Raw genomic sequence first — 27,401 nt, forward strand, 5'->3', positions numbered from 1 at the left:
GGAGGGGCCGCGCGTGGGGGCGTGACGGCCGCCCGCCCGCGCCTATAAAGCGCGCGCGGCCCCTGCGCCCGCCCCGCCGAGGCCGAGTCCGCTGCGCTGCGTCGCCCGGCTTCTCACGCGCGGTAAGGACTCGCGAGGTTCGGTGCCCGGGGCGGCCGCTCGGACTCCCAGGACCCGCCGAGACGCCCCGCAGGTTTATAATGGGCCGTGGGGACGGCGGCGGCCACCTGCCCGCGACCCGTCCGTCCCACGCGCGGGCTGCAGAGCCGCGCGCGGAGAGCGCCGGGCGCCTGCGTGGCTGAGGGTCCGTGGATTCCGGGCTCCTGCCCCGGCCGTGCCCACTGCCGGGTAAACAGCCTGCACGCGGTTGTTATTGAGGAGCCGTGGGAGGGGAATCAGGGACACGGCTCCCGAGGGTGGGACAGAGCGCGCGGTGCAGACGCCGCGTGGCCCTGAGCCGGGGAGTGCTGTGGACGCGGCCCGTGGGCGGCAGGAGCAGGTCCGGGGCCCCGCTGCCCGGAGGGCGCCGCCCGCACGGTGGGGGTTGCCCGTGGAAGCCGCTTTGTCTGGGCCCCGGGGGCAGTTGGAGCAGCGCAGCCTTGTCATGTCACCTGGTGGAGGGAAAGTGGTTTTTGCTGTGACTGCTGCTGTGACTAGACGTTCTCAGACATCCTGTGGCTCAGTCTTTGGAAATAGCTCCTTGGAGGGAACAAATACAGCCGTAAGTGCCGCTCTCACTGTGTGACACTAGCCCAGGGTACCGGAGTGTGCTCCATGACAGGACACCGGAGAAGTGCTGCAGTCTGACGGCCGGGTGTGGTGACGCTGTACCCACCATCCCGGACGCTTGGTCCTGCCGTTTCTTCCTGGTGGTCATCAGCCGGTGAGGTTAGAGGGGACCCTCAGGCTCGTTTGGCGAGTGGCAGGGCACTGACGCTCTGTGAGGCCTCTGCTTGTGGGGCCAGACGGTTTGCTTTGGTTAGAACAGAGCCCATTTACTCTGTGCAAGCCGACTGAGGAAGCTGGGCATCCAGAAAGGTCAAACTTGTAGTGGGGATGGAGCCCGCCTTGGCCAGAGCCAGCCGTCCTGCTGCCCTTAGGGGACAGACGCAGGGAAAGGGACCCAGAGGTGCTTGCCCACTGCTCCCTGAGTGCCAGGCACTGTAAGTACCTAACACGTGTCCCGGCGTGTCCCTTAACCCTTTGAAGGCTCCTGTTACCATCCACACTGCTGTCACTGCCAGGACACTGCAGTCACGGGGGAGGTGCTCCCGAGGGGAGCCCTGCCCAGTGTGTGCACTCACTGTGCTGATGAGTCCTCCGCCTACTGGTACTAACTGGCTGCCTTACTCCTCACAGCGCCCCTGAGGGAGGTACTTAAAGGAGTCCTTTCTGCTCGGCAGATGGGGAGACCAGCACAGAGAGGTTCCACGGGTGCCTCAGGCTGCACAGAGGCCATTCCCAGAGAGCCGCCTCACGTCCCACGGGCCCGGGGCTCCCTGGGCGGCCAGAAAACAGCCAAGTGCTGGATGGATTGGGGGCAGACTGCAAGGCGGCCTCTGGACCCAGAGGGAAGCCAGGGGTCCTGCACTGCCCTTCTCTTCCTCTGCAGGGTGTCTCTCCCCCGGGAAGGGGACTTTTCCAGTTTACCAAATACTTCTTTTTAATTAGTTTCAGAAGTACAAAACAATGTACTAGTTAGACATTTACACCCCTCACAAAGTGATAACCCCCCAATCTGCTACCCCTCGACACCTTATACACGTAGCTGTTATAATTCCTGACCACTGCCGTGTACCCACCTGAAGCTGAACAGCACTGCATGTCAAGTATAATTGAAGATATTCACATCCACAGGATGTGGAGTACCAGAGACTTCTGGAGAGGCAGAGTCCTTGCGCTTCTTCCACACTGAGACCCCAAGGAGCTGTGATCTCCTAAATGGGGCAGGAAGCAGGGCTGGGGACAGCACGTGGCAGGGAGGGGCTGGCTGACCACATGCTCAGTGGGGCTGAGGAAGCGGAGACCCCAGGATGGCTCTGGCCCCGCAGCGGTTAGCCGTGAGCAGCTGCCGGCCAGGTCTGCTGGCTGGGTCTAGCCTGTGCTGAGGCGAGCCAACTGCTTTCCCCAGAACGGAAAGCAGGCCTGCGGGAGGAGCCCAGCTGAGTGAAGATGACATCTAAATACAATGCGAGGCTCTCTGTGGTTATGGAACCAAACGAAGTTTATTTCTCTCACGTATATGTCCTTCTTATTCTATTTAGTTACGTTATGCACAACTTCTTTTCTTGGCTGTTTACACAAAAAACCTTCCCAGGTTAGTTTCAACATGCTGGTGTTTCTTTACATTCCAGTTTCCTGGGTTCAGGTCGTGCCACACTTCTCCTTAGCTTTGCTTGGGGAGAGCACGTGACCTCTGCAGTCCTCCACTGGCCACCTGCAAAGTGGAGATGATAAGAACAGAATTACCTCCTGGGTTATGCTGAAGGGCCAGTCACATGAATATTTAGCGTGTGATTGGCACAGAGCTCGTCAACAAATACTCGTTGAAAGTATTAAAAAATAGTTAGAAGCATCCCATTTGAAAAGCACATTGCTTATGCAGCTTTTATTTCCCCCAAATCCATCTGTTATAGCTTGATATACAAATGCTTTTAAATAGTCATGTGAGTAAAAGCTCTGGTCTCCACCGGAGCTGCAGTGTGCTGGTGACTGACAGTCTCCACTTTGTTCACAGGCGTCAGGGCTGAGAGGCGGGATGTTCTGGTCGCTGGTCCTGCCGGTCCTGGTGGCCTCCTGTGCCGCTCATGGTGAGTGGACAAGGCCTCCGGCCACCTGGCTTTGGGGCGTGGGTCGCATGAAGGATGAAGGGCCACGGTGATGTTGGTGGCTGGAGGTTCTCACCTCTGAGCCCCCCCTTAACTTGTTTTAAATAAATATTTGTTTATATCTGAGTCTATGTAACAGGAAATGATTTCTTTTAGAAAATCCAGGTATTAGAGGAAAATACCTTCCCACCTAGAGATACCACATTTTTCCGGGCACATTTTGGCCTTTTTACTACATGCTGTATCTCCAGCACCCGTATAACTTTGTTTCTTTCCACTTTTTTCCTACTTAAAAATATAGCATCAGTATTTTTCCATGTGTTTATTCTTTTATAGCATGTTTAATGACCATACAATAGTCCATCAGAAGAGAAGCTCTACTTTTCTAGGCCACTTCCCACTTACGTTATGACTTTATTTTCATAGTGTAAATGATGCCACAAGGAATATGACTGTAAATAGATCTTCACTAGCATTTCTGATGACATCTTCAGGATGAGTTCCAAAAGTAAAATTGCTGAGTCAAAGGTTGCAATTATTTTAAGGATTTGGGGTCCATTGCCAAATGGCTCTGTCGAAGGTGGTGGCATTCAGAGTTCCCTCAGCAACACTGTGTCATAATGTTTTATTTTGCCAAATATGTTATGATTTTGGTGAGGTCTGATCACTTTTGTCCCCAGCAGTTTAGATGGTGACTTAAAGCCATTCATTTGTAGGCTCGAAACCCATCACCATCCCAGGGCCTTGTCTGTAGCGTCTGTTACAAGTGGGAGAATGCGTTTCTACAAAATAAAATATACCGACATGCTTTGCTTAACCCAGATGGTCTCAATAAGAAAGCAGCGTGTAATTCAGCTACTTTCTGAAAACGCGTGGCTAGCAAGGTTAAGATGTATTTCTTTTCCAGGAATTTTTTTCTGGCAGTCGAATGGTGGAGACAGGGTCACTCGTAAGCCCAGGGCTGGGGTAGAAGAGCAGGCGTGCGCAGCAGGCTCAGAGTCCTGCTCGGGGACCAGATCTGGGACGGGTGGCAGGATGTCACTCAGGGCCCTGCTTCCTGCCCGGAAGTCTCGCGGTGGGAAGGGTCAGCTGACCTGACACAGCGCAGGGTGATGCAGTTGGTTACCTGCTTGTAGCCTAAGCTCCCCAGCCAGCCGCTGTTTTGGGGACCACACTTGGGGTTGCAGCCTGGGGGGAGAGGATGGTGTTTTCACCTAGAATATTGCAGTGCCCCAGCTGTGGGGAAGGGAGGGGTAGTGGGCTATGGGGCGGCCTCATTAATCCACCAGCACAAGAATCACGTTCGCGGGGACTGTGAGAAGCCTCTCCTGGCTCCTGGCCCTGCACGTTGGCAACCGCCCTGCTCTGCTCTGTCACGCAGCTGGGCAGCAGGACGAGGACACTGCCTTCGACCTTTTCAGCATCAGCAACATAAACCGGAGGACCATCGGGGCCAAGCAGTTCCGCGGGCCTGACCCTGGCTCCCCGGCTTACCGCTTCCTGCGCTTTGACTACATCCCGCCAGTGAGCGCCGACGCTCTCAGCCAGATCGCCCGGGCCATGCGGGAGAAGGAGGGCTTCTTCCTGACGGCCAGCCTCAAGCAGGACCGCAAGTCCCGGGGCACGCTGCTGGCCCTGGACGGCCCCGGTGCCGCCCACAGGCAGTTCGAGATTGTGTCCAACGGTCTGGCGGACACGCTGGACCTCACCTACTGGATCGACGGCGCCCAGCACGTCGTCTCCCTGGAGGACGTGGGTCTGGCTGACGCCCAGTGGAAGAATGTCACCGTGCAGGTGACAGGCGAGACCTTCAGCTTGTACGTGGGCTGCGACCTGATCGACAGCTTCACTCTGGACGAGCCCTTCTATGAGCAGCTGGAAACGGAGAAGAGCCGGATGTACGTGGCCAAGGGCTCTGCTCGAGACAGTCACTTCCGGGTACGTAGACCAGGGACCCGGCAAGGCCTGGGAAGGAGCTCCTCGGGCGGCAGGGCGACTGGGGTGTCCTGCGGGGGGCTGCCCCTGTGCTGGGTTAGGCACACACAGCCGCTCACGCCACCAATGTCACAGGGCACATGCACACACATGCACACACAGCACACACTTTTCTAAACCGGGAGTAGGCAGAGCGAGTCGTGACAGCTGCACCTTCTTACCTGCACAGTCACCCATTACCAGATCGAGGTCAATTTGATGATCAGGGTGCGAACCCCATTCTGATGTTTCTGGCAACCCCAGACTGACTTAGGACGCAGAACCCACTCCCAGATTCCAGCTTCTTATTGAGATGATGGGAGAACAAACGAACAATGCTATTTCTAAGGAAAGGCTATTTATTGATTTAGGAGGGAATAGTTCCATCTTCATCTTATTAAAATATTTTCTAGAGGAGGATCTTTCCATACCAGCCAGTTAAGAAGCTACAATGGAGTGTGGATACAGCGTTCTCTCCCAGATATGTGGGTAGTCTTGGGAAATAAGCATATGTTTTATTTGCGTAAAAGGCCTGGAGATACCTGACTTGTTATCGGATGACTCTCTGAGGGCCCCCCAGAAACTCCGGTGGCCACAGATGCTGGCGAGCGGCCCTCTGTGACCTGCATTCCACGCATGCTGGGGAAGAACGGCTCTTTCAGCCTGTTGTCTGCACCTAGGGTTGGACCAATGCATGTTTCCAAGACCTGGGCCCAAATACCAGAACACTGGCAACCACCAGGGTCCCCTGTGAGGAAAGCACCACCTGGAATACCCACCTGAGTGTTCTGCAGGCAGATTTACCCTCTTTTGGGGCCACCCTCATTCTTCTGTGTGCGGCACTTGCTTCTTATGTGAGCTCCCACTGTCTGTGTCATGCCTAAGAACGTCTCAGAAGAGGCATGTACAGGACAAGCCATTTTCAAGAGATTTCAAGCCTACTGAGTATAAAACCGTAGCAGAAGACGTCGCCACCATTTCAGGATTACATCTTGTATCTTTAAAATGTCACTGAGCTTCGCGTCAAATGTTAGATGTTGACCCATCGCTCTGATTCTCTCCTCGTGTCTCTTTACAGGGCTTGCTTCAGAATGTCTACCTAGTTTTTGAAAATGCAGTGGAAGACGTTCTAAGCAAGATAGGTTGCCAGCAAAACCAGGGAGGTAGGTGTGTTTTGAATGACGGTTTTCCTGGTTCATTTCCTGTGTTGGGTAGATTTGTGCCGTGGGGTCTGTGCGCATGTGTGCGCGTGTGTGAGAATGTGGGCGAGTGGGGATTTAAATAGAAGTATTTGAATCAAGTGCCACCATTGTCTGCGAGTCGGCGCGTCAATTTAAACCTATTGATATCTTAAAATGATAAATGGGTTGAAGGATTAATTTTGAATAAATTTTAGTCCAAGTAAATCCATTTACAAGCCCCAAACCAAATCACTGGCATTTCACGTGATTTTAACACATGCCAGTTTTCTAGTCTGTTACTGTGTGAACACCCACACGCCCGTCTTCTTACTAAGCTAACAGCCCACGCATCCGTCGGGCTGGTCTGTGGACGATTTCTCACCCCATCTGCAGTGTTCGTGCAGACCTGTTATGGGGCTTCCGGATCCACACGGTCCGTTAGGTACATTTTAAATTCACGTCCAGTGAGGATTTGGCAACTTTTTCTTGAGAATTTAGTTGACTGAGTGGCCGGGTTCTTCCCATGTCCTTTGATCTTCTAAATACCTGTATGTCTTGGGTGCTTGCCGTTGCTCATCTGAGAGATGAAGGAGCTGAGGTGCAGGGAGGCCCCATTAATCGCAGGTGTAACCACCTGCGAGCAGCCAAGCTGCTACCCACCTGCTCTGACAGTCCCCAAAGAAAAGTCTCTTATCTGCTACGTGCCTTATTCTCACTAAGACCACGTCTTCAGGTCAGTCCTAAGTCGTGACAAATATAAGTTGTTCTTTCTGGATGGAAACGTCCAGACTGCAGACACACTGGGCAGGTGTCCAGCCCCTCGGCCTCACTCTGCCCAGAGTGACGACCGAGGTGTCTTTCAGTCTAAGGCCACCCACCTGTCCCCCTGGACAGTTCTCAGATGTTGAAGTACCAGGCAGGGTGACAAGGAAGCAAACACAATTTTTGGCCACTCTGGAGGGAAGAGAGGTTTTTAGTGATTCCTGTGACACTTATCCTCAATTCCGAACTCTCGTGGGCCGGGTCCCTGTGGCTCACGACCAAATCTCCTCCTGTGTGTCCAGCTCTGGCTAACGTGCCAACATTCGGCCTCTTTTTTGGGGGTGCGGTCATTAAAGGAGCAAAAGTTCTGACGCGGCTAAGACCCGACATTAATCCCGCCATGCAGGCTCACAAGGACACAGAATGGAGGGGGCGGCTTGTGGGGTCCCTGACAGAAGACAGCCTTGCTGGATGGAAATGAAAGCCGACCCTCATTCGAGCCGTCCCCTCTGGTAGGCGGCACGTCACTGTGACAAAGGAAAGGACAGGGAGACGTTTCACCCTCAAAGGAAGGAGAATGGCAGTTGCTCTAACGCAAGCCCCAATCCCAGCCCCCACTGTGCCTTCCCTGGGGGCGCTGGTGCCACAGTGACAGTGCCTGTCCAGGGGGGGTGGGGTGCAGGCCCATCCTGAACCAGGCACTGAAGTCCTGGTGGCTGGCGGAAGCCAGTATTGCCTTCAGTCTGTATATACGGTTACCAGTAGGTGTGAGTTTTATGGTTTTGTGAGGTGATAGGTCTAGTGGGTGTGAGCAAGCCCCCGGATCAGAGAGACGTGTGACAAGGATTTAGAACCAAGTACTAGCAGCTCAATAACGGCACGGCAGACAGAATTACACATTTACAAGTCACAGGTCAACCATGGAATGGGAGAGAAATGAGGCATTTGAAACGTGACGCCACCGCAGAGCGGACGCTGGGCTGGGCTGTGGCTGCAGAGACGCTGGGCCTGGGCACAGCCATGCCTGCGCCAGCATCATCTGCGGGTGGCCCTGCTTCGGCACTTGCTCAGATTGGTTTTGTATTTTGTGTCATAGACACACAAGCCCTGGGGATGAGGACCTCAGAGCGACTGCTATTTCCAGGGCTGAGAATAGAGTCTCTGGGTTGGGACCCTGTGGGAGGGAGTCTGCCTTTCCCTCCAGGGTCACGGCAGACAGGTGACTAGAGTGTCAGGGAAAAGGAATGTGGAGTCAGGATAGCATCACTTATTTAGCATGTGGACATCTGAATTGGACTTAATGCAGAAGAAGCAGATGAAAGAAAAGGTGTTTCTGGTGGAAAATGAGATGGGTGAGGAGTTGAGAGGTGCTGTCAGAACTTAGGCTTGGAAAGCATTTGGGGGAAGGCAGGAGCTGCCAGGGAAGGGGGTGTTCTCCTCTGCTCCCTTTGCACAGGAAGCAGCTGCTAGGCCCCAAGGGACAGACAAGGGACGTATGACGAGGGACACGCTGCCCGGGCCGCCACGTGTGCCTGCTCCTAGGCCACAGCTCTGTCTCCCGTGGTCTGCCGTGAACGCTGACTTAGAGTGGGGTCATGAGTGGGGAAGAGCCCCTTGCTAAACACACAGGACCCAACTGTCCCTGTGACTCCTGGGTCACAGGACCCAGCCTGCCACAGCGAGGACACAAGCAGACCCGCCTTCCCTTTGGGCAACGGGCATGGCCGGGCTGTGCCCAGGGGCCACGTCTGATTGCTGCCCTCTGCTTCCCCTCAGCCGAAGCCAACGCCATCAGTGAAGACACGGACACCCTGCATCTCAGCCCACCTGTCACCGTTGTCACCGGGCATGTGGGCCAGGGCGCAGACCAGAGGCCGGGCGTGTGCGAGCGTTCCTGCGAGGAGCTGGGCAGCATGGTCAGCGAGCTGTCGGGGCTGCGTGTCATCGTCAACCAGCTGCATGACAACCTGAGGAAAGTGGTGGGTGCCAGGGCGAGGTGGCCCACACGCGTGTCCCACCCCCCAACTCGCATCCCACCCCCCAACTCGCATCCCACCTCGCCAACCACTGGCTGGGCTGAGACACGCGGGAGGATGACTTTTGTTCAAATGGCAGGTCTCGGGACGTTTGTTCAAAGTGCAGGGTGGGTACACGGAGGAGGGATTCAGAGTGACAGATGTGGTCATGGCTTGGGGACATTCGTCTCTGCAGTAAGTCAGGGTCATACACACAGGGGGAGATGCTTCTATCTAGAGGCTGAAGTGTGGTGAGGGAGAGCCACAGTGGCCTGTCCTGTACCTAAAGGTGTGACATGACCACAGCCACGTGTGACTTCATCTTCACAGCATGTCAAGGCCGAGAGAACAGCGTCTCAAACGCTGTAGAACTTGTGATTGAAAGTTTAGAGAGAGGTTTCCAACAATACGGACGTCCTCTAGCTGTGTTTTCCTGCAACCTCCATGTAGGAAGTGACTGCAGCTGTGGTTGCACCATGTGCATGGCACTGGGTCAGGGATGGGGGCAGGCGTGAGGGCAGTGCCGCTCGGTGCCCAGTGCTCAGTGACCCCTGTGGGGTGCCCGTGTCTGCGGGGGAGGAGGGACTCCCAAATCCTCAGGTCTGATAGCAGCGTCCTCTTTTTTGGGGACGACCTTCACACGGGACGAAGGCTTCCTCCTGACAGCTGATCAGGTGGCATGTCCCCCGCTGGGCTGCCTCGGCCTGGCTGGCATGGCCCTGGCAGTCCCTGGCGGTCTTGCAGCCAGCGCAGGACAGAGCAGTGGGAGGGACAGGGACCTCAGGCGCCGCAGCTTCTCACCCTCAGACTGAGATGAGCTTCGGGACACGTTTCCTTAACCTGGACTCAGGGCTTAAGGGAATTTGTGACTCCCTGCAGTTGCACAGAAAAGCAGATGGGTGTGTTTCTGAGTGGTTTTTGCAAGAGACGGTCCGTGTCTTCCACCCGATTCTCAGAGGGCTTGTTACCCCCAAATCAGAAGTTGCCACTACCCTGTTGCCCTGAAAATAAGACCCAGCCAGACCATCAGCTCTAATGTGTCTCTTGGAGCAAGAATTAATATAAGACTCGGTAATTTATATTGTATTATGTTATATTACGTTATATATATTATATTCCGGGTCTTATATTAAAATAAGACTGGGTTTTATATTAATTTTTGCTCCAAGAGACGCATTAGAGCTGATGGTCTGCCTGGGTCTTATTTTCAGGGAAACACAGTAGGGGAAATGTACCCACTTAACATGAGCAGGAGCAGGGAGCTGAACAGCACACGTGTTTAGGGGATGATCTCTCTAATTTTCATGTATTTGATTTTTTAAAACTTTGTATCTTTCCCCCACAAAACAGCAAGAATCACGTCTGTGCTTGTCCTTGCCATTTATCAACGGGATGAACTCATGAGTGGAAGTTTAGTTTTCAGCTGCAGTTGGCTGGTGGGGGGTGGTCCTCCCGTCCCACCGTCTAGCACTACCAGGCGGCTTCGTTCACTGACACAGGACGGACCTCAGGGATGGGATGCATTAAGCAAACACGCAAAGGCAGCGAACATTCAGAGCATGTGTGCATGCGGTGTTCAGGGCTGAGTGGAAGAAGGGACGTTTTCATCGTGAGCATGGTGACCGAACACGTGGTGTTCTTGTCTGAACTTACCCCACCTCGATTTTCCAGTCGAATGATAACCAGTTTCTGTGGGAGCTCATCGGTGGCCCTCCGAAGACGAGGAACGTGTCAGCTTGCTGGCAGGATGGCCGGTTCTTTGCGGAAAACGAAACCTGGGTGGTGGACAGCTGTACCAAGTGTACCTGCAAGGTGAGACCCAGCAACCCTGCTCTCTGCAGACGTCATTGTCCCTCAGCCGCCATCGAGCTTCCAGCATGTCGCAGTGACCAGGAGACCGTGTGGTCCATGGCTGACCGTAAGGAATGTAGGGAAACCCCAGTGTAGGAGCCTCACTGTTTTGCACATAAACCCACATCCAGGGAGGTGAAGAGACACGCCAGGGTCACCCAGGTGGTCACAGCTGGGACAGAGCTGGCCGGGTATCCCGCTAGTTTGTGTTTAGTGCCATTCAATTCTTTGAGGGATGTGAGTTGAGACTCAGCAGAGACCTGGGGACGGCATGTCACTGCCCACCACATGGCAGACGGGTCACTGGTTTCTTCTCTGTATTTCCGGTCACTCGGTCTCCATTGATGGTGGCCTCAGACATCAGACAATACCAGTTGGCCCCGGGCCGTCCCTTCTCCCCTCCTGTCCAGAAGGTCTCTGTTGTGTTCTCATTGCTCAGTGATGGCGGAAGGAGGAAAGGACGTGGAGGGCAGCTTGGGCTCTAAGGGGAGACGTGGTCGGAGCCTTCTGTGATGTGGGGAGCTGTGGACATTCTGGTGACCGTTTCCTATTTAGCCTGGTACCAAGCTTTATTTTTTAAAATGAGTGTTCCATGAATTCCTTTCTTTTCTTATAGAAATTTAAAACTGTTTGTCACCAAATCTCCTGTCCGCCTGTGACCTGCGCCAACCCGTCTCTGGTGGAGGGTGAATGCTGTCCCTCCTGCTTCCACTGTAAGTGCCACTGTCCCCAGCATCCCTGCCACTTAGTGCTTATTGCTTCAACCTTCCTTGTTTCATCAGACAGGCTGAGGCTTGGACCAGTGAGAGCACATAGGGAGGGGCAGGAGAGCACTGGATTCCACCTTGTCCCCTCACTGCTCACCGGGCACCACCCGGAAGCTCCGGCCGCCCTGGATTCCGGGGCCAGGGTTCTCAGGCCGGCCCGTCTCCTCAGTGCGGAAGCTGAGCCCCGGGGGCCACTGGGGCACACACACAGCTCTGATATTGTCCTGAGAAAATACCCACCAGTGAGTCAGCCACAGCTGGCGCTCGCCTGTGTTAGGACGAAGCGTGAGCCTTGTACACACACCCTTCGGAAGGACGATAGTGTAGAATCCAATGGAAGCCAGATATCATCATCCAAGCAGTGCGTTCTAGTCATAGAAATTCGCTCCTGGGATCAGACACTGACGCAGGGAGGGCAGGACACGCGCCCAGAGCCTCAGGTCCCCACATGGCAGAGGCTCCTGCATCCTGAAGCCACCTGGCATGAAAGCTTTGCTCAGGGCGTCTGCATGGCACACACCTGCCGCGGCGGCTCAGTCTGGCAGAGGTCAGCTCCCGGCAGGGCGCCTGACCCCGCCGGGGCGCCCCAGGCCCTGCCACCAAGAAGCCCCCTTAGATCCTAGGACGGGTGGCACGGCACTGAGGCGGAGTGGCACAGGACAGGTCTCCTCAGCCATGCTTCTCTTTCTTCTTGCTTTCTGGGGTGTTTAATCATTGAAATAAATTAATAGCACTGTTTATTATCAAGCGTGACAGTGCAGCACCTTTTACTATTTACCAGAGAGTTCTGCATTAAAGTCACTGTCCTTTCTCTCATGTAGGGACTGAATTAATTAACTGTGAAAATCTTACTCGCAGGCAATTGCTTTCTATGTAACTTGTCCCAATTTAAATTATTTGAAACTGAATTTAGTGACCTGTAATTCCTAGTAAAAATGGACAAGTGTCGTTACCATGTATAAATCAGCCAATGGAGGTTAAATGGAAATCTTGACAACTCCAGTAAACCTCGTGCAGCCCTGACATGGACCCCACCCACACTCCCGACACCAGCGGGGACATGGCCACTGTGACATCTGGGGTCGTCGCACGCGCCTCCCACTGAGGCCCAGCTGCGTCCAGCACAGGGCCCTCCTGGGGAGCAGCCCCTGAGCTCTGGCCTGGGCGCAGACATCGGGAATTCCTGCTGTTTGCCCTTGGGGCCAGTGCCCACCACGAGGGCGTCTCCTCCCTCGGAAGCTGACACCCAGTGTCCCAAGGGCATGGGTCCTGTGGTGTGGCGTGGCTCCGTCCTGCGCCCATCACTGGTAGAGTCTTGACGGGGCCCGTGTCCCCTTCTACAGCAGTGGACAGTGAGGAAGGCTGGTCCCCGTGGGCAGAGTGGACGGAGTGCTCTGCCACCTGTGGGCCTGGCACCCAGCAGAGAGGGCGGTCCTGTGACGTCACCAGCAACACCTGCTTGGGGCCGTCCATCCAGACACGGGCATGCAGCCTGGGCAAATGTGACAACCGCAGTGAGTGAGGCCACTCGGCCGTCCCCGGGCGGGTGGGCCTGCATCGCCCGGCTCTTGGTATTTGGGTTTACGAGGCTGGGCTGCGCACTGCCCTTCCCGGGAGGCTCTGGCTGGCTGGCGCCCTCCCCCCCCCCACTGGCCCCGCGGCTGACACCCTGTGCTCTTCCCACGTGCTAGTCCGGCAGGACGGCGGCTGGAGCCACTGGTCACCTTGGTCCTCCTGCTCCGTTACCTGTGGAGGCGGCAACATCACACGCATCCGACTCTGCAACTCGCCGGTGCCCCAGCTCGGGGGCAAGAGCTGCAAGGGCAGCGGCCGCGAGACCAGAGGCTGCCAGGGCGTCCCCTGCCCGAGTGAGTGGGGCCCAGGCACGGTGGGGGCGGGTGCGTGCAGGCAGCTGGGCCACTCACCTGGGTGGGGCCGAGCCTGGGGAGTGGCCAGTCCCCGAGGCTGCTGTGTCAGAGCAGACCGCCTGCACTGGGCACGGCTCCGCCTGAGTCAGCTCAGCTCCACAAGGACCAACAACAGTCAGGGCACTGGAGGCAGCGCCCTGGGGATGCTGGGAGTGCACCTGGACGGTGGGAGCAGTGCCTGAGCCAGAGGAGGTATCTCGGGGCGGCCTCCCCACGCTCAGGCGAGCAAGTGCAGCTCTGCAGAACATACGGGGGTGTCTTGCCAGGCCGTCCGTGGGGCCCTGGGTCCTGGGCTGTGCCAAGGCTCGGAGCACAGGTGTGCAGGCCGGTCCTGCCACTCCTGGTGCCCATGGCAACGGACCTTGCCATCACAGTACCGCTCGGAGCGAGTGCCGTGTGCACGTGACAGGTGCACCAGCAGCCAGCAGCCCTGTTAGCGGTTCTCAGCCTCTGGACACACAGGTGGTGTGACCGCTGGTCCCAGACGTAAAAATGACCAGCCAAGGTTCCGCATGTACCTCACCTCCAGGTCTCAGGTCACGGAGGGGTTTTCTTACCCACTTTCCTGCCATGTTGGAGACCGCCTCCCTCCCCTGCTCTTCCCCCTCAAGCCCCCAGCGCAGCAGTGCTGTCCTGTTTCACGTTCCCTCTCTCTCCCTGCAGTCGATGGTCGCTGGAGCCCCTGGTCCCCGTGGTCGGCCTGCACGGTCACCTGTGCTGGAGGGATCCGAGAGCGGACGCGTGTCTGCAACAGCCCCGAGCCGCAGTACGGAGGGAAGGCCTGCGTGGGGGACGTCACAGAGCATCAGATGTGCAACAGGAGAAGCTGCCCCATCGGTGGGTGTGCACGCGGCACGTGCCACTGTGCTTGAGGCCACAGCCAAGCTGCCTTGGCCGTAACCGCTGGCTCTCTATTCTGATTGAAAATACAAAATATACAGAAAACACAGCAAAGAAAAACCAGTTCTGGGCACACAGCGGTACCTGCTTTTAACATTTGTGCTGTGTTCCGCCAGCATTTTCATGTAAAAACAGATGCGCAGTGCAGTGTGGAGCCCTGGACGTAACAACGGTCGTTACTGAACGGGCCCGCTGCCAAGTTTTCACCACCTCGCAGCGTGTTCTCGGGGATGGCAGCTTTAGGGGGCTGTGCAGTGTGCCACTACACACCCGTCACCGGCATAGCCTGGCTAGCTCCGCCTCACTGCACGGAAGCAGGTGTCTGACAGCACGCACGCGTGTCTGCCCTGCGAGCCCACTTCTACCCGCTTAGTCCTGACCCCCTCTGCTCCCTCCCTGCAGACGGCTGCCTGTCCAACCCCTGCTTCCCCGGAGCCCAGTGCAGCAGCTTCCCCGATGGCTCCTGGTCCTGTGGCTCCTGCCCGCTGGGCTTCCTGGGCAACGGCACCCACTGCCAGGACCTGGACGAGGTGGGTGCTTTGTCTGGGCGAGGGCGCCCGAGGAGGTGTGGGGGTGGGCACAGGCTCACCTCTGCGTGTCCCCACAGTGTGCCGTGGTCACCGACGTCTGCTTCTCGACCAGCAAGTTAAGCCGCTGTGTCAACACCAACCCTGGGTTCCACTGCCTGCCGTGCCCACCTCGCTACAAAGGGAGCCAACCCTTCGGCGTGGGCCTGGAGGCGGCCAGGACGGAAAAGCAGGTGAGCTGCTCTTGGTGTTCCTGTGAGGCTTTTCGGCTTTCACGCAGTCTGGCCAGGACCTGGGAAAATGGGATGCGGGAGAGGAGAAAGGGCCACACCCTGGGAAGACGGCAGGAGCTGCTTCCCATTGGGGCAGCTGGGGGCCTGGCCTCCCTGCCACCAGCCCTCCCACGGGCGGTGGCCCCACACACAGGATTTAGGACAGAGAACTGGAGCTGAGTGTCCCTGCGAAGGGCCCATGGGGACCAGGGTTGGCAGCATCACAGGCACCTGCAGGCTCAGACGCATGTGGGCAGCTTTCAGTGAAGCCACTGAAAGGGACCTCAGGCCGCTTCCTGAGGGACGAAGTCCGGAGCTTCTGGAGGCTGGCTCGGCAGCTGCCATCTCTGCAGCAGCCCTAGGGAGGGGACCCTGCAGCCCTGCCTGGGCCCTCCTGAGATGCTGGGGTCTCGGTATGCGTCCTAACCGGCCCTTCGTCCATGCCTAGCTGTGTGAGCCTGAGAACCCGTGCAAGGACAAGACCCACAGCTGCCACAAGCACGCACACTGCATCTACCTGGGCCACTTCAGCGACCCCATGTACAAGTGTGAGTGCCAGACGGGCTACGCGGGCGACGGGCTCATCTGTGGGGAGGACTCGGACCTGGACGGCTGGCCCAACAAGAACCTGGTGTGTGCCACCAATGCCACCTACCACTGCATCAAGGTGAGGCAGGCGTGCAGCTCCATTCAGGGCCAGTGGCCGTGCAGAGGTGGTTGATTGGCGTGGCGTGGGGAGCTCCAGGCCGGTTTCCTTTCTGGAGGCAATACACACACTCGGGGATGAGGGGGCCTGGGTGTGGCTCCCCCGGGCCGTCCGCCAGCTTCCCTGATGGGCTTCCATCTCCAGGGCGATAGAAGCCTGCCAGGCGTCAGCCTGGAGGCCCCCAGGAAGGGTACTGGTTGGTGGGACTGTGGACAGGTTTCCGTTAGGGGCCAGATGCCACCGGCCACGGTGGCAATGACAGGATTGTCCGTGACACTAGGACTGCACTGCTATAAGGACCGCTGATATGTTTCGTTTTTGTGCGATTTCATATAGGAATTTAATAACTTGAAAAACAGCATTTCACAATTCCCATCTATACATGCAATTTATGAGGCCAATTAGATGCGAAAGTGACCCCTGGACTGAGAGGGTTCTTACGTATGTGCTGCAGAGGTGTCCTCAGGGCCTGTCCCTACATCCTCATGTGCTGCTGCTGAAACAGCCCCACGTGTGGCCTCAGCACCAGCTTCTGAGGGGCCGTGGGCCGTGCCGAGTGCATCCAGAGGCCACCGGCCAGCTCCTGCGGTGCCCATGTCCCCGTGCCTGGAACACCCGCTTTCCCGTCTCCTGCTTCTGGTACTTCCAGCTCCCTCCCGCCGCTCGTGTCTGAGTTATAACTGAGTTGGACTGAGAGGCAAGTGGTCTGCTTACCAGGAAGAGCTGAGCCGGGGGAGGCGACGTGGGGCCTGACGCAGTTTCTGAGCAGGTTGCTGCCCCTCCTGCTGACGAGGTCACTGGTGCAGGAGCCCTGGCTGCTGATGTGAACCTGGAGGGAGGGGGCACAGAGGCTGTGTCTGCCCATGTCCCTGGCAGCGGTCCCTTTCTCTCCTGCGTGCTCCCTGTTGGGCAGCTCCCAGGGATCCTGGGCTCGGGACACGCTTCTTTTGTCTCGGTGCCCTGGGAGTGGTGACGTGATTTCCATGGCTGCCCTCGAAAGGAAAGCAGGTGCCTGTGGCGTTGCTGTGAGTCTCTTCCTTTCCTGCGCCCTATTGGGGACGGATGCGTGAGCCCGATGTCTCAGCCCGTCCCCAGGCTTCACTGCCTGCCTTCCAGAACGCAGACTCTTTGAGGCGTCTTTGTCACTTGCCACTTCCTCTGCTTACAGGACAACTGCCCCCTGTTGCCCAATTCCGGGCAAGAGGACTTTGACAAGGATGGCATTGGCGATGCTTGTGACAGCGACGACGACAATGATGGCGTCAGCGATGAGAAGGTCAGCGGCTGAGCCGTTGGAGCCCCTGCTCTGGGCTTCGGGACTGGAAAGGGCGGAAGGTGCTGAGCGGTCCCCACAGAGTGTCGGGGGCAGCACTCCTGCCTCAGTAATTCAGTCACTGACAGACATGCCTGTTGTTGACAAAAGCAAGTGGACCAAGTAGCATGTGCAGCTGTCTGGGTGCTCCGCTAGAAACATGTTTAATAGTTTAGTGTATGTTAATTGCCTAAAAGGGACGTGTCTGCCCCGCTTGGGATGGGCAGGACTGTGCCTGCAGGAGCGGGGCACTTGCGTCGCCATTTCCTGAGACGATGCGGGACAAATGACTTGCCGTCCGTGCACAATCAGCACCGGCGAGACACACCACGCGCACTTTACTCACAGCTTTGCCACCTCTGACTTTCACTGATCTGCTGATTGATGCGTTCACTCGACATTTCCATGTCTGTCTTCACCACGAGGTGCAGGGAACGTCATGTCAGCTGTAGGAGTGTCCTGACGGGGCAGGTGCCTGTGTGACTTACAATGAGTTGAGCCGGGTGTCCGGTGGGGCTCCCTGGGCGTGCTCACATTCTCCCTGCTTCTTGCTAGGACAACTGCCAGCTTCTCTTCAACCCCCGTCAGTTCGACTACGACAAAGACGAGGTTGGGGACCGCTGTGATAACTGCCCGTACGTGCACAACCCCGCCCAGATCGACACAGACCACAACGGCGAGGGTGACGCGTGCTCTGTCGACATCGATGGGGACGGTCAGTGACAGGAGGGTTTGTGGTCACGGTCAGGCGGGCCTGCAGCTGTGTGTCCCCCTCAGGGCTGCCTGTGCAGGCTCAGCTTCATCTGGGCCATGACGTAAGATGACGTGGCTCATGCCGCACTCCCAGGAGCCTGGCCTCTCCGAGGGCAGTGGAGGGGGTGGCCAGCCTCACGGCCACCCTTAGGAAGGTGCAGATTTGTCATGTTCCTTTCTCTGGCCGGCTCTTAGCACAGCCCCCAGGGCCCAGCATGGCATCTTCCTTAAGGAACCACCCATCCCAGGCCTCTCTCCTCACCCAGCTTCTTCTGAGAAAGGTCCGATGTCCACATTTGCTTCTGTCCTGGGGTGTACACGTTCAGGCCCTTATTTCTCTCCATTCACTGAGTCATGCGTTGCAAAGCTCCCCAAGTTCCAGGTACCCACAGACAGGAACGTCCGGCCCCAATAGGCCCCCTCTTTAACCTGAGATCCCAGTGCCCCCAGGACAGCGGCCAGCATGCTGGTCCCTGGGGCTTTGGCCGCTGGGCTTTTCCTGTAGACCCAGCGTCCGTGACGTGCCAATGCCCTGCGTTTCTTCAGGGTCCTTTCTCACCTGCTCTGGACCCAGGCTGCCCCTGCCCCCAAGACCAGCCTGGCCAGGACAAGACAGATGTCCGGCCTCACCTCCGTACTTTCCCTTGACTCCCTACTGTGGGATGTTGCCACGTGTGCCTGGTCACTGACAGCCGTGGCACTGAGGTCCAGGGTTCAGTCATGTTTTTTCATAATTCTAATCTTGATGGAATTCATGATTTATTTTCAGGTTTCTTAAAATAGGATATCACACCTAAAAACGCAGTCGATCTCTGCCCTTGTTCCTTTCCTCTAGTGTGGGGAATGGGTGACGGGCTGCATAACCCGCAGCCCAGCAGTGCCCGGCGCTCGGTGCATATCTTCTGAATGGGTCTTAGGGGACACACTCAGCGTGGTAGGCTCAGAGTGACCCTGTGATGACCATTCAAAAACTCCCCGTGGGTGGCATTACCCAGAAACCTCCATGAGCTGGTTCTGGTTTAAACTAAGGAAATTTAAAGTTAATGAGAAATCTGATACATGTTCTTTCATGAATCTAACACTTTTCCCATTTTATCATATTCTTAGATCATTTTCTTTTAATAAAAGCTTGGCTGTAAGTTATTTGATGTGGTAAGAAAGGCGATGTGCTTTTCCAAACTCAGCACATTTCCCTGTGTTCCCTGGATGCCTGCAGATGTCTTCAATGAGCGAGACAATTGTCCCTATGTGTACAATACTGACCAGAGAGACACTGATGGCGACGGCGTGGGAGACCATTGTGACAACTGCCCTCTAGAGCATAACCCTGACCAGGTAACGGGCGAGGCGCCGGGCGGGTGTGTCTGAGCAGGAGGAGGGCTCAGGGGGCCTGACCGGCCACAGATACATATGTCTCTCCGGCTTTCCGTTAGCTGTGCCAAGACGTGACCACATAGGCTTTCCAGTAATTTTCACTGATCTCAGCTCTAAGCAGGACTCCATCTCAGTGGCCACAGGCCAAGCGAGCAGCGGCCTTCGTCTCACGGTCTGAAGGGCGACTGTGTCTCCTGATAGTTGCCTCTGTCTTTCCCTGACGCCATCTGAGGAATGACTTTATTCCCTGATGTGTCTTCGGGAGATGCAGCGAGAACATAGCACTGATACAGTGCTCAGGACATGCCTCAGCAGATGACGTCAAAGGAACTGGATTCTGGAGCTCATGCTGCCCGTCTCCCCTGCGTAAAGCCAGCCCCTGTGGAGCGGAGCTGGGGTGGAGATGCCAGTCCCACCCCTGTCGTGCACAGAGTGCGCTGTGGCCTCAGGGGGCACCTTTTGCTCGGCGACCCGGCCACTCACATGTGGGGCAGTGCAAACGTCCACAGGTGACTTGCTGTGCGGCGCCCATTCCACTGGATGAGTGCTCAACGCTGCCGTCCCCATGCTCTCTCTCCAGACCGACATGGACAATGACCTCGTGGGTGACCAGTGTGACAACAATGAGGACATCGATGAGGACGGCCACCAGAACAACCAGGACAACTGTCCTTACATTCCCAACGCCAACCAGGCTGACCATGACAGCGACGGCAAGGGTGATGCCTGCGACTCGGACGACGACAATGACGGGGTGCCTGACGACAGGGACAACTGCCGGCTGGTCTTTAACCCTGACCAGGAGGACTCGGACGGTAGGTGGGCCTGGGTGGGTCTGGGCCGGGGCGGGGCCGGCGTGGGGGCGGGGCCGGCGTGGGGGCGGGGCCTGCTTGGGGGCGGGGCCGGCGTGGGGCGGGGCCGGCGTGGGCGGGGCCGGGGCCTAGCGGAACCTGGGGAAGGACAGGCAGACACACAGCGGCGTCTGGATGGTTTCATTTCCTTACAAATGAGCGAAGAGACTGGAATGTGTCTCACTGAACAGAGGGACAGGTAGCGGCGGACTGAGGGGAGACCCGGTTGCACGTCAGATCTCCTCCTCCTCCTAAGGTGCTAGGCCCTCAGATAGCCCGCTGTGGGAGGGCTGCTGTGAATGAGGGCGCAGTGGGCCCCTCCCCCACACCCCAGCCCCTCCCCCACACCCCAGCCCCTCCCCCACATCCCAGCCCCTCCCCCACATCCCAGCCCCTCCCCCACATCCCAGCCCCTCCCCCACATCCCAGCCCCTCCCCCACACCCCAGCCCCTCCCCCACATCCCAGCCCCTCCCCCACATCCCAGCCCCTCCCCCACACCCCAGCCCCTCCCCCACATCCCAGCCCCTCCCCCACACCCCAGCCCCTCCCCCACATCCCAGCCCCTCCCCCACATCCCAGCCCCTCCCCCACATCCCAGCCCCTCCCCCACATCCCAGCCCCTCCCCCCACTCCCAGCCCCTCCCCCCACTCCCACCACCTCGCTGGAGAATCGGACAGGAAGCTTCCAAAAAGGGCGCCCAGATCTCCCTAGTGGACATCCTTGCTAGTGTGAGAGTGCTGCTTGAAACACCAGATAGACTACAGGCAGGGCTGAGTCCGAAAGGGAAAGACAGACATTCTGAAAACATGGGAAAAGCCGGAGGTCCTTCTGGATTGTTTGGCAGCCACTCAGGTCCAGTACCCCCGCCGTGAGTTCAGAGCGCGGTGGGAAATGGCTCCCAGGGGACGGTGACGATGGCAGGCTTCCTGCAGTATTTGTCAGCGGTGATGTGAAGAGTCAGGACTCCTTGCGCATTGAAGCCAAGAGTTCTAGGGCTTGTAGGCATCAGTCCGCCCAGCACGGCAAGGCACTTGCCCGTGGGTTTTCAGAGAATCAGGTGCTAACTTTTCTCAGACACAGAATGGCCAATGGCAAGCCATCTCCTCTGTTCTCTCGTTTCTCCTCTTGCCCTTGGTGACAGGTGATGGGCGAGGCGATGCTTGTAAAGATGACTTTGACAATGACAGTGTCCTGGATATCGATGACGTGTGCCCTGAAAACAGCGCCATCAGTGAGACCGACTTCAGGAACTTCCAGATGGTGCACCTGGATCCCAAGGGCACCACACAAATCGACCCCAACTGGGTGATCCGCCATCAGGGCAAGGAGCTGGTGCAGACGGCTAACTCGGACCCTGGCATCGCTGTTGGTGAGCCTTCAGCTACACGCTTGAGCACACAGAGCATGTGGCTGCTCTCTAAAGCCATGGGGCTGGCACGGCTCTGTCCTTCCGGGAACCCCCTTCCTCCCTTGGTCTGTGAAACCATCTGCCCAGATATGCTTGACAGAACTTGGGGGAGCACGTGTGCTCACCAACGTCCCAGGAATTTCATTTTCAGGGAGCCATCTTACCGTTTGAACTTGGTCTATAAACATACGTGATACAGGAAAGCTCTGCAGTAACTCAGTCAATGAGGACCGGAAAGTTGAAATCCCATCCTGTGCATTTCATTGATCCCACAGTAACAGGACCTGAGTGGGGTGGAGGAGGAGAGCGACCCCCCCACTGCTGAGCTCCGTTTGGTGTCCTGGGTGTCCCGTAAAGGCTGGTTGGGACTTACGGCTGAATGTTCCCTCTGGCATCCAGGCTTCGATGAGTTTGGGTCCGTGGACTTCAGCGGCACGTTTTACGTCAACACCGACCGGGATGACGACTATGCGGGCTTTGTCTTTGGCTACCAGTCCAGCAGCCGCTTCTACGTGGTCATGTGGAAGCAGGTGACTCAGACCTACTGGGAAGACCAGCCCACCCGGGCCTACGGCTACTCAGGCGTGTCCCTCAAGGTGGTCAACTCCACCACAGGGACGGGCGAGCACCTGAGGAACGCTCTGTGGCACACCGGGAACACGGCGGGACAGGTGAGGCCAGGCGAGCGGGCGGCGGTGCCGTTGGTGTAGCTTTGCAGCCACCAGGCTTTGTCAGGGGAGCAGTCCCAGCCCTTCTGAAGACACCCCCACCTGGCTTCTGTTAACTGCAGCTCATCACAGTGCTTGGGATGATCTTTTCCTGAGACCATCCCCCATGAAAGACAGCAGGCCTGGTGCTTGTAGAAACACAGTAGGCGATCCCCTTCCAAATGGAAGACATTTCTGTCCTCCTGTAGCGCTAAGGAGAACTGCATGGCAGAAGCTTTGGGATTGTCTGAGGTTGCAAGCTGAGCAAGCAGAGGATCCAGCATGGGAACCCATGAGTCTGGCTCTGGTTCCTGTGCCCTTGGCACCGAGCTGCTAGTTCCCTGTCGCTGGTTTTTATCAACACTCGGCGTTTATACTATATGCACGAGTCATACGGGCTGATTTGCAGTCATGTGTCATTTCCCATTTGGTGTTGTCAAACTGGGTTTAAGACTTCGGGTGCCAATCGTTCTCAAGAATGATGCTTTTCCCTCAGGTCCGTACATTATGGCACGACCCCAAAAATATTGGCTGGAAAGACTACACTGCATACAGGTGGCACCTGACCCACAGGCCGAAGACTGGTTACATACGGTGAGGGCAGCTCTAGCCACCAACATTTCTAACAGGCGGTTGTCACATTAGGACGCCTTTGCCGTGCATGGCCAGTTTGAACACAAACAGACTGATAAGCCAGAGTGAACTCCATTAGCATGTTTTGGGGGTTTTTAAGTGCCTTGTCTCTTCTGCCCCGCATCTTCTATTGCAAAGCACTTGGTTTATAAAAAACAAAACCAAAACTATTGAAGAGGAGAAAATCAAACTCGTCCTAGTAAAATAACTTGGAGGAGGACAGCGTGTCCTCCCTATGGATGCCCCAGGCCTGGGGGACAGGGAGCTGTTAAAATGACCTCATTCTTGCCAAAATAGCGACTGCTGCATTTGGAGAACAGGGTCATGTTGTTTCTGACACGTGGATGGCTGACTTTAAAATGCATCTTGGAAGAAAACTCACAAGTGTCATTGGTCCGACAGAATCTTGTTCTCTTAGCATGACAGCACTTGTGGTGGATTTTGGATAAAAAAATATGGACGATTTAAATTTAAGTTTTCTTGCAGCATTAAACTTAGTTAGTAAGAGTGGGCCATAGGTGGGTGTGTAGTGTGTCCTGGCAGGTCTGAGCGGGATGCTAACTGGTGGCCAGCGCGACGTTTCCACGGGGAGCGCACCTGTTGGAGTGTATGTTCCCTCCTGTGCGGGCAGCCGCAGGCATGCGCTCCCTCCCTGGCCATCACGCAGCTCAGGTGGTGGGTGGGCACGTGGCTGTCATGCCCATGACATGGAGGACACCGTGGGGGGAGCCTGGTGCCCAGGCCGAGGGAGGGCCAGGAAAGGGGACTAGAAAATGTCGCTCTTTGGCTGTCACAGGCAGATTCAGTGGTGAACCCCACACGGGTGGGGTTACGGGAGGAAGGGGACTTGGGGACGAGGCAGTGTCACTGTTGGTGGCATTGCAAGGAGAAAGCTGACCTCTTGCTGCTGCTGAGTGGGCTTCACAGGCGTCACCTTCTCCGCTTCCTCCTCTCCTTGTCCACAGCGTGTTGGTGCACGAGGGGAAACAGGTCATGGCGGACTCAGGACCCATCTATGACCACACCTACGCTGGCGGGCGGCTGGGTCTGTTTGTCTTCTCGCAAGAAATGGTCTATTTCTCGGACCTCAAATATGAATGCAGAGGTGAGTGTGGGAACAGTGTCCAGGGGCAGCTGGCAGTTCAGAATGGGGCTGGCACACATGCTCCTTTCCCTTCACAAAAGCTGTACTTTAGGGCAATAAGCTGGTGGCCCATCCATGGCAGATGTTTTGTTTGGTCAGCTCAAGTTGCTTTTGGTTTGTTTGTTGTAAATTGTGGATGCCTTTGGTAGAACAAACACTTTCCAGTTATTCAGTCCCCACCCATCTTCTCTGCACTCTGCCCTATAGCTTCCTGTATTTTCTAGACTTTCAGGGCCGTAATGAAATTTTAGATTGTTAGCCTTGCAAAAAATGGAAGGAAGGGAGGGAGGGAGGGAGGGAGGGAGGGAAAGAAAAGTAGGTAGATAGGTTGGTTCTCTTTAGTTATCTTTTTTTTTCTTTTTCTTTTTCTTTTTAAGATTTTATTAGGGAAGGGGAACAGGACTTTATTGGGGAACAGTGTGTACTTCCAGGACTTTTCTTTTCCAAGTCACGTTGTTGTCCTTTCGATCTTATTTGTGGAGGGTGCTGTTCGGCTTCAAGTTGTTGTCCTTTCAGTCTTAGCTGTGGAGGGCGCAGCTCAGCTCCAGGTCCAGTTGCCATTTCTAGTTGCAGGGGGCGCAGCCCACCATCCCTTGCGGGAGTCGAACTGGCAACCTTGTGGTTGAGAGGACGCGCTCCAACCAACTGAGCCATCTGGGAGCTCAGTGGCAGCTCAGCTCAAGGTGCCGTGTTCAATCTTAGTTGCAGGGGGCGCTGCCCAACATCTCTTGTGGGAGTCGAGGAATCGAACTGGCAACCTTGTGTTTGAGAGTCCACTGCCCATGTGGGAATCGAACCGGCAGCCTGCGGAGTTAGGAGCACGGAGCTCTAACCGCCTGAGCCACCGGGCTGGCCCCTAGTTATCTTTTTATGTCAAAGCATCATAGACCTGGAAGGGAACTTGGTTCCCATCTGGTCTAATTCCGTAACCTCTGGTAGACATGAAAGTATCCCCCTTGTGCAGATGAGGTAATTAAAGCTCAAATATGTTTCTCAAAAATCAAACATTGAAAATCATGCATCAAGTAGAGATGCAGGGAACACAGAACATTGATTTATCGTGTCTGGTGATATTTTCTTTTCCCCCTGTTAGGTGACCTTTCATAACTTCTTTCCTTCCTTCCTTCCTTCCTTCCTTCCTTCCTTCCTTCCTTCCTTCCTTCCTTCCTTCCTTCCTCCCTCCCTCCCTCCCTCCCTCCCTCCCTCCCTCCCTCCCTCCCTTCCTTCCTTCTTTCTTTCCTCCCATCCCTTCATCTATCTTTCCTTCCTTCCTTCCTTCCTTCCTTCCTTCCTTCCTTCCTTCCTTCCTTCCTTCCTTCCTTCCTTCCTTCCTTCCTTCCTTCCATGCATCCATTCAACCATATTGTTGTTGTTTTTCAATTAAAATAATATTTTAATTACTTTATAATGGTTGTATGTAAAACAATGAAACCGAACCCATGGCCCCATTGTCCTAATTCTGTTTACTGTTTTGCAGATGTGTAAACAAGATTTGCTGCATTTCCAGCCACGTACTGTAGATGCTGTTACCTAGACACCTCAGTCCACCCTGGTACTTCCAGCTTCTCTCTCTCTAGCAGCACCTCCTGTTCTTGAACTTAACTTCCAGTGGTTCTTCACCTCCTGTCATCCACCCCAAGCCCAAGTGCCTTCAGAGGATAAATATCAATGGGACGCAGAGATAAACATCCAACACACTGCAGGAAAAAAGTTTGCTGATACATGAGCTTTTATGTGGAGTGACGATTGACATGGCATGACATTGTTTCTTGTTTCTGTAAAAAGAAAGACATTTACATATAAATTGTAATTACTTATTGTATTTATGTGTATATGGAGTTGAAGGGAATATTGTGCGTGACCATTCTCATAAGTTAAGCAGGAACATGTCACCACACTGCTGCCACTGCTCACAGTTGTTTCTGATCTTGGGTCACAGCTGTTCTATAACAATCCTGTGAGGTCAACTCAAGGGAGAAGTGACTTTTCAGAGTCAGGAGGAGGTAGGAGGTAGCAGTCACGTGATGGAGGATGTCCCTTAACTACTTGGAACATTAAAAACGATTCTGAGAATAAATGAGGACCCCTCTCTCACCCCTTGTCCACTGAAGACCCTCCCCCTCAGCAGAAATGTGTTTCTATCAGAGGAGGCATATCCCTGCTAAACAGCTCCCACGTGGCTCAGACGCGGGCCTGGTGAAGCCTCACGTGTGACAGGTTAGCAGAGCGAAGTGCCGTCACTGCAGTTGGCCTCACGTGCTGTTTGGTGCTGTTGTAGAGCTGACAGAACTCCTGCCACTTGTCACTCGATTCTGCATCCGGTCGCCAGATCTGTGCTTGCGCTTCTTTCCCAGTGTCTGCTCCTGGAGAACAGACAAGCAGATGGACGAGCCGGCAAACACTTTGGCATCTGAGTCCCTGTCTGGGCTTTGAAAGTGTGGGAAATGGCTTCCGCCTGATGTGGTGACATCTTTCATTAAGGTTCCAGTTATAAATGTGTTAATATTTATTAAATGAATACAGAATGCAGTTCCATTCAACAATAATTTATTTTAAAAATGCCAAGGAACACGTGTAGTATAATTTCTAGAAATACACATAACTAGTATATAATATAAAGATACAGTAACAGCAAAATATCTTCTTGTCAAAATATAAAGCTTTATAATTTATGTTGTCATGACAAAGCATGCTGTAAAATGTAAGAGAATAAATAAATAATAATGAAGAGTTTATAACGGAACCTTAATATATGCTGTTGCCAGTGACTTTAATCCCACACTTTTTACTGTTATGTATCTGCTGTACACAGGGTTTTAAAAACTTGGTTGATGAAAAGTCAGTGCTGTCCTGCCAGACCCACCCATCAGTCAGTCACACGGTCACAGACACAGGTTTGATTTATATTTTGCAGTAAGTTGTGTGATCTTTCTGCAGGAAATATCACTATCACTCCACATAAGGGGTTTAAGCAGACGATTTCGTCTTGTCTGTCTGATGTGAGCAAATCTTCCCTCCCTATTAATAGTGATTTCATTTTGTTGTCAAATGGAATATGCAACTTCGTTTTAATGCCCATGTTTCATTTGATAAAGTTGTGTTTGTTGCTTCCTTTGAGGCTGATTTTCTTTGGTGTTGCTACACTCTCTCCTTTTCTGTGAACTGCATTCCTAGGACGACCCGGGTTGGGAGAAGGCATTGACTACAAACCGTGAGGACTGTGTAGTTTCTGTGCATTGGCCGAAGGACACAGTGGTGTGGGATGATGATGTGAATATTTACAATGTGCCATAGTTTTTTGTAAATTATTTATGTTTTTTTTTAAACGAACTTCTCGTACAGATTGATGAAACTTCATTTGTTTTGCCGGAGACTGTAAATATTTATTTATTTGTTCACATGGTCAACATTTCACCACTGAAACCCTGCATTTAGCTAGAGCCTCATTTTTATGCTTTAAAGATTAATAACAGAAAATAAATTGTAAAAAGGTTTTCTATAAATG

General features: G+C 55.0%; 1 protein-coding gene across 1 annotated transcript; it reads left to right on the forward strand.

The window, feature by feature from the left end:
- Positions 1-27,401, forward strand: THBS2 (thrombospondin 2). Its single transcript, XM_081042849.1, has 22 exons — positions 1-122; positions 2,738-2,810; positions 4,210-4,766; positions 5,881-5,965; positions 8,522-8,724; positions 10,432-10,572; positions 11,228-11,324; positions 12,722-12,892; positions 13,070-13,246; positions 13,970-14,143; positions 14,609-14,736; positions 14,814-14,966; positions 15,454-15,672; positions 16,880-16,987; positions 17,579-17,738; positions 18,993-19,111; positions 19,731-19,965; positions 21,146-21,373; positions 21,812-22,083; positions 22,616-22,713; positions 23,718-23,857; positions 25,374-27,401. Exons 2-22 carry the CDS (start codon positions 2,759-2,761, stop codon positions 25,379-25,381), a joined length of 3,525 nt encoding a protein of 1,174 aa, XP_080898975.1. The 5' UTR covers positions 1-122; positions 2,738-2,758; the 3' UTR covers positions 25,382-27,401.

This window comes from Rhinolophus hipposideros, assembly GCF_964194185.1.
Source record: "Rhinolophus hipposideros genome assembly, chromosome: 3".
Lineage (NCBI taxonomy): Eukaryota > Metazoa > Chordata > Mammalia > Chiroptera > Rhinolophidae > Rhinolophus > Rhinolophus hipposideros.